The following is a 6,700-nucleotide window of genomic DNA, read 5'->3' as shown; positions in this document are numbered from 1 at the left end:
CAAGGAGATCCTGTGGATTATCTCATGTGTCTGAAAAAGCAGCTCAATATGTAGCAGAGGGATCCAGAGTCCTGAAGTGCTGATACCAAAAGTTTCTTCCCTGGATTACTTCAGCTCCACAATGGTGTTTAATATTTGCTCGTGATCAAATGACCTTAGGAGATTATGCCATTTATTTGTAGCAGGTAGGGATGATTCTTGCGCAAGATAAATGTTTAAGTTTTTTCAGTTATATACATTGAGTTTAAGCACTTCCACAAGACCGAGTATTTCAAAATATTCTCTAGAGTGTCTCGAGTTTTGTGATCGCCATGTAGAGTTAAGCAGGAAAGAGGGCAGAAGGAAAGCTTGCGGTTGCAGCTGGGATTTGTGGGTTGGAAAAATGCTTAATTTGCTGTCCTAATTACATTCTTTACATCCTTCTGTGCCAGGACTGGAATTACCTTGACAGTGATGCCAGTAAAACAAGGCTCATTTTTTTTTTTTCAATTAGGCACCTCACTGGGGGGGAAATACAGCAGAGGCCCAGTGAGAATCCCCAGGAAGCAGTCTTATCGGGGATGTGGATGATTTTGTAGGTTGAAACTAGGAAATTATTCACTTGTCTTCTAATTACAGGACTTATTTGTGCTTAGGCTTTTGTGAAGGTTTTTTAATTTTAACTTTTATTTCTGCTGTGGTTGGAAATATATATTTATGCAATCCTGTCTGTCTTCACTTTCAGCTTCTCCCCTTCTGATGCAGAGTTTGATGCAGTTGTTGGGTATCTGGAGGATATTATAATGGGTAAGCTCTGCAAGCAGTGATAGGCAACAAGATGGGTGCTGAACATACTGCAAGCTGCTCTTCTCTTAGCAGATGTACAGAGCCAAAATAGCCCCTGTCTCCCTCATGGAAGCTTTCCTTCCTTTGTTCCCATGACCACTAACCTGGTAATGTAGTAAAAATGTGTACAAAAGTCTTGTGTGTGCTGTCTGCACAACAGTGTGCTTAGGAATCTTGACAGTTGTTGTCTGCACCACTGCAATACAGTCCAAACAGTAAAGACACTTGTAAATCTCACAAAGAGATAAAAACTTTATGGGATTTTTATACCTGAAAGCTGGAGAGGGACTTTTTACAAGGGCATGATTGTGACAGGACGAGGGCTAATGGGTTTAAGCTGAAAGAGGGGAGATTTAGATTAGATATTAGGAGGAAGTTTTTTCCTGTGAGGGGGGTGCAGAGTGGCCCAGGTTGCCCAGAGAAGCTGTGGATGCCCCATCCCTGGAGGGGTTCAAGGCCAGGCTGGATGAGGCTCTGGGCAACCTGGGCTGGTGGGAGGGGTCCCTGCCCATGGCAGGGGGATTGGAAATAGATGATCTTGAAGGTCCCTTCCAATCCAAACCATTCTGTGATTCTGTGATACCCTCTTATAAAGGGGATGGAGGAGACTCTGAGGGGTCGCCTTCCCTTCCCCAGCTCTGCCTAAACCTCTCCTAATGCCTTTGTCAGGATGTTCTTAGAAGCTGCTGTGGTTTGTCCGGGCAGTTTGCTGTAGTGTCCAGCTGTTGCTGCTGCAGGCAGCCTTTCATGATCTGTTACACAAAGTGCCCGTGCTGCAGTTTCAGCATGTTGTTCCTTGTCCTGTCGCTACTGAACCCGGAGAGTGGTTTATTTCCTCTGTCTGCAGCAGCACTGCAGAACTGGAGGTGGCTGTCATCATGTCTCGCCACTTCTCACTTTTTGAGACTATCCTTCTGAGTTGATTTTGTTGCATGTAACTTACATGTATGCACACTGTTGTAACATGGGAGGACCTCTTCACAGCAGGGAGGTTGAGTGGCAGCAGTCTCATCGCGTGAGCTTGGGCAATAAAAGGTGCTAAATTCTCCAGACCATAATTTTGACTGAGAAGCCAGTGTGGGCTGGAAGTAGTTTACAAGATGCCAAGGCAGAATTCACGCTAATCAGCCATCAGCTGCTTTGTCAGAACAGCGTATCATCTTTTTGACCACATCCTTCCCAGAGAGATATAGATTCTGCAGCCTCAGTTTGCCTGGTGATGTAGTTCAGTCTGGAGGAATGCTAGTTATTTTTTAATGTGTTAGAGTTTAGAAAGCTGAGGCTGGTGAATTTTAACACTGTGTAAGTAAACTTCATATTTATACCTGTTGTGTTGAATTCAGTGGTGACCTACTGTGTTCATTTTTATTTTTGTTTTCTTCCACAACTGGAAAAAAAAATCCTCAGCAGTTGAAAAACAAATCTGGAAATTTCACTAATATTTTTTAATGCAAGGAGAAAAAGTTATTTTGGGTTCTTGAAGGAAAGAGGTTTTCACTTGGGCTAACTTGTGAGCCTGAACAAAAAGGAGTTTAGAATAAACAGCCTTATTAATAAAACATAAAGCAGGAGGACATTTTTGCTAATACTAAGAATAAATTAAACTTATAGGGAGCAATTGTAGACCTTGCTGGGTGGACACGTTCATCCTGTTCCATTCTGAACCCACAGCTGCTGTCAGAAGGCAGCCTGCTCTGCTGCTGCCCTGGTGATTCGGCCCCTGCACTGAAATAGTGCTGCCCTCTGCCAGCAGCCTCTGTCTGCTCACAGATGGGTCAGAAACGGGGCTGAGCAGCAGCTGCAGCACTGGTGTGACTGACTCTGCACGTGTGCGGGGCTCCGTGGTTACAACAGGGAGGCAGAGGGCTCGTGAATGTGGGGTTTGTGTTACAGAAAGAATGAGTAAACTCCTAACTGTATGATGTGTTTTTGTTGTGGCCCAGACGATGATTTCCTGTTAATACAGAGGACTTTTATGGAGAAGCACTACCAGGAGTTTGATGACTCAGAAGAAAACAAGCTCATCTATACTTCTATTTTTAATGAATACGTAAGATAGTTTTTCCTGTTTTTTGCGTGTATTGCTTTTTTGTTCTTTTAAGGCCAACATCAGGCCCTGTATTCCCCCCTTTATAAAATACTGGGTTTACATGGAGCAGAGACAATATACTGCCTGCTCTGCTGCCTGCTGTCTCTTTCATGATCTGGGAGCAAGAAAGATGTTTTCTGGAGCTCTGGGTTCCTTTCTCTGTGTTTCATCTGAGAATTTCTACAGATGTTTTGTTCTCACCAGTATTCCCTGCGAAAGTGTTCAGCTCAGTGGAATAGTGAATAATTGAACCAGCAACCCCCAGCTAAGGAATCTGCAGCTCTTTGCCCAGTGAGGAGAATGTAGTACATCGATAAGGTGTCAGTGTTTTGAAATTTGTAATGATGTTGTTGGGGTTGTTTGTTTGGGGTTTTTTTTTTTCAGATCTCTTTAGTAGAGAAGTACATTGAAGAAAAATTGCTTGATCGGATTCCTGGTTTTAATATGACTGCTTTCACAATGTCGTTGCAGTAAGTTTCTGCTTTGCTTTTGGTTGGGGATGGGTTATGTGCTTCTCAATTAACTCTCTTTATCTAGATTAAAGTTTAGGTTTGACAGCTCTCTCTTTAGAAAGACCTTCCTCTTTAATTAGAAAAAAAAAAAAAAAAAGTGTTCCTGAAGGCAATGACTGACCACTTTTCTTGCCTTCAGCATGTCCTGCTACTCTAAATTTCTGAATTGTCATGCTGAAGTATGTTGGGGTTTAAGGGGCAGGAAGCAAAATCAGAATAATTGTCACTCTGAAGCCAGACCCTTCAAAGGCTGGGTCTCACCTTTTTCAGGCTCTTTGTTGGACACATGAATAGCCTGGTGGTCTTCTAAAAGTCATGTGCTATAATGTCTTTCCTGCAATTTTTATTTTTTTTAAATAAAACATTGAGAAGTTACTGTGAATATGTGTAAGCATAGTATGCTTAAAAGATAGACTGTTTAAGGTAAAGCTCCTTTTGATAAGAATTAATTAATTTTAAAAAACACTCAAAACCCAACAACCCAGCTCTTGAAGGTTAACAAAGTCCTGTTGAAGTATGTCGATATGGGAGCACAGAGTCTTTCTTCCAAAGTGTTTTTGTCGCAGATCCTCTCACAAGTATTGTTAGTACAGTCCCTCATTCCTAAGGGATGTGTGCGGGCATTCTGTGCCTCTCCCCAGCTTTCCTCACCTTCCAAGGGACTGTCTGACTGTTTCAGCGCTCAACATAAGTAAATAGCTAATAGTTGAGTGTTTCCTCTGTTGATGTAGAGGTCAGTTTCTTTGGCTGGTTTTCAAGGCCTGATGTGGTACTCTTGCATCTTGGATTTACATAAATATAACATATTCATGTCCTTGGATTGGAAATACTACAAGATAAGATTTGTCTAAAGTTTTACTTTACACAAGAGGCATAATACTGTTCTTGTTTAAATTTTGATATTGTTCTACTTGTCCTGGTATCCTTTTGACCTCATACCATTTTAAAATATGAGTTTATTTCCCACATGGTTTTCTAATTCCCCAACTTCTCGTCTCTACAGACAGCACAAAGATGAAATGGCAAATGATATATTTGATATGCTTCTCACATTTACTGACTTTCTGGCTTTCAAAGAAATGTTCTTGGATTACAGAGCTGTAAGTGTGTCACGTTGTTTATTTTCATTGGCATAATGGCTGTTGGTTTTGTGTAGCTCTGCCAAAGGTGGAGTTATTACAGTAGGTAACAGCATTTATTCGGAGGCTGTACAGGGTCAAAAGGAAAATAACTTCACTGGGTGGCTACTTAAACTCAAAATACACGTTTAGTAGTTTCTGGAAAACATGGGTGAAGCTGCCACGGGGAGCAGTTCTGCAGAAACACGTGCTTTCTGCATCTTTGAATGGTGATTTTGAACTGAACATCAGGGAATGCTTTTTCACTGGGCGGGTGACTGAGCACTGGCAGAGGTTGCCCAGAGAGATTGTGGAGTTTCCATCCATGGAGATACTCAAAAGCCACCTGGACATGGTCCTGAGAGGCTCTGCTTGAGCGAGGGGGTGGACCAGATGACCTCCAGAGGTCATTCTGTGATTCTATGATACATTTTTTTTTTTGCCCAGCCAAGGCAAAATTAGCTTTTAATGCTTATTTAATTTGTATTTCTCCCCCTCTCTGGACTGGAGAAACAAACAAACAAAAAGTATTAAGGTTTTTGGATGAGCTTTTTCCTAGGGAAATGAAATGCATGTCAGTGCTCTCCAGTGTCTGTCCAGTCCCATTTGACAAAAGAGCAGAAGAGTCAAAGCCATTGTCAGAATTATGTCCTCTGCCACCTCCCCCCACTGCTTTAAGTTTTGTGAAGACAGGGGCAGGTTGAGGAGAAAGAGCCAGTCCCTTTTTTTTTCAGTTGGGGTTTGCACTTTTGGGGTCACCTGAGAGGCAAACCGCAGAAGCTAGATTTCCCTGGTTCCTCGAGCACTGGACGAGCCTGCTGGCTGGGCGATCTTGAGCAGCTGTAAGCAAGGCTCTGCTCTGACCTGGATGTATGGCTGGCAGAGCGATGGCTAACTCATGCCAGGGATTCCTGCACAATGGCCTCTTGAAGTTTGGGTTCACCTACAGATACAGGAGGGAGAAAATAAATGCTCTGCTAGGTGTTGTCAAGCCTCAGAGCAAGCTGCACGCAGGCATAGATGTTCAGACAGCATGTAGCTTTATATTGATTTCATGTAACAAACAGAACATGAATTGCCTGTTTCATTTATTTTTAACTGCTTATTCCAAAAGAGCATTGAGTCAAGGATTTCTCTTTCTTCCATTTTCCTAGGAAAAAGAAGGTCGAAGTGTGGATTTAAGCAGTGGGTTAGTGGTGACTTCATTAAACAAATCGTCAATATCCTCCTCCTAGAATTTATGCACTGCTTTCCTTCTCCAGATGAGTGCTGCTGCTTTCATTTAGACATTAAAACACTAAAGGTCATAAGGATGTTAGTGTGTAAATCTGTCTGCTCTCTGGCTTTTATAAATCTCATCCTCGTTTTCTTACCGATTTTTGTATGAGTGTATTCATAGTTGTGGAAACTCGACCCTTTATTTAGCTCCGCTCTGTCGGGGGCTAATGCAGTTTGTCCAGTCCCTTTTCAGTTCACACCTTCCCTTAATGCCATTCCCTTTCCTGAACGTGCCTCTGTGGACAAGCTGTTACAACTTTGCCCATGCAGAGCGTGCAGCAAATTTTGCTGCGTAGCTCGTGGGGCTCCAGCTTTCCTGTATAGCAAGATCTGGAAATAAATGGAACCCATTTCGTCTGTTCTTAGCTTGTACAAGAAGAGAGTGAAGGGGAAAGCTGTGGTGTCTGCCTGGGCATCACTTTGACAAACACCAGCCTGTGTCCCCAAGAAATAAAAGGTGAATTTGTCATCTGCAGCAGGGAGGATGGTTCTGCATTTTCCTGCCTCACTGATCCTCTGTGTGTTCCCAGAGCATTTGCAAGATTCGTTTTAATTTTTGAAGACCACCTGTAGCTGATGGGAACAACTGACTTGTGGGTGTCCTGGGTTCAGCTGAGACAGAGTTAAGTTTCTTCACAATAGCAAGGAAGAGGCTGTGTTTTGGATTTGTTCTCAGAAGAAAGCTGATAACAGTGATGTTTATGCGGCTGCCAAGGTCTTTCAGCTTCTCTGGCTGTCTGCAAACAGGAGAAGCTGGGAGGGAGCACAGTCCCAGTTACCAGCCCAGGATTTGATCTTAGGTTTGGGACTGAGACCCAGAGTGGCCAATAATCTATTCCATACCATATGCGTCAGGCCCAGTATAGAGGTGAGGACCC

The 6,700-nt window shown here is 42.9% G+C and overlaps 1 protein-coding gene across 1 annotated transcript in view; it reads left to right on the top strand.

The window, feature by feature from the left end:
* Positions 1 to 5,779, top strand: part of ARL2BP (ADP-ribosylation factor-like 2 binding protein) — a 7,307-nt gene extending 1,528 nt beyond the window's left edge. The window contains exons 2-6 of the mRNA XM_010082324.1: positions 725 to 786; positions 2,769 to 2,875; positions 3,299 to 3,384; positions 4,430 to 4,526; positions 5,699 to 5,779. Coding sequence (XP_010080626.1) covers positions 725 to 786; positions 2,769 to 2,875; positions 3,299 to 3,384; positions 4,430 to 4,526; positions 5,699 to 5,779 — 433 coding nt within the window. The remainder of the gene's footprint in view (positions 1 to 724; positions 787 to 2,768; positions 2,876 to 3,298; positions 3,385 to 4,429; positions 4,527 to 5,698) is intronic.
* Positions 5,780 to 6,700: the final 921 nt, after the last annotated feature.

Source organism: Pterocles gutturalis, unplaced genomic scaffold (genome assembly GCF_000699245.1).
Source record: "Pterocles gutturalis isolate BGI_N339 unplaced genomic scaffold, ASM69924v1 scaffold25394, whole genome shotgun sequence".
Classification (NCBI taxonomy): domain Eukaryota; kingdom Metazoa; phylum Chordata; class Aves; order Pterocliformes; family Pteroclidae; genus Pterocles; species Pterocles gutturalis.
The sequence above is the reverse complement of the archived record's forward strand: the minus strand, read 5'-3'. Positions and strand labels throughout refer to the sequence as shown.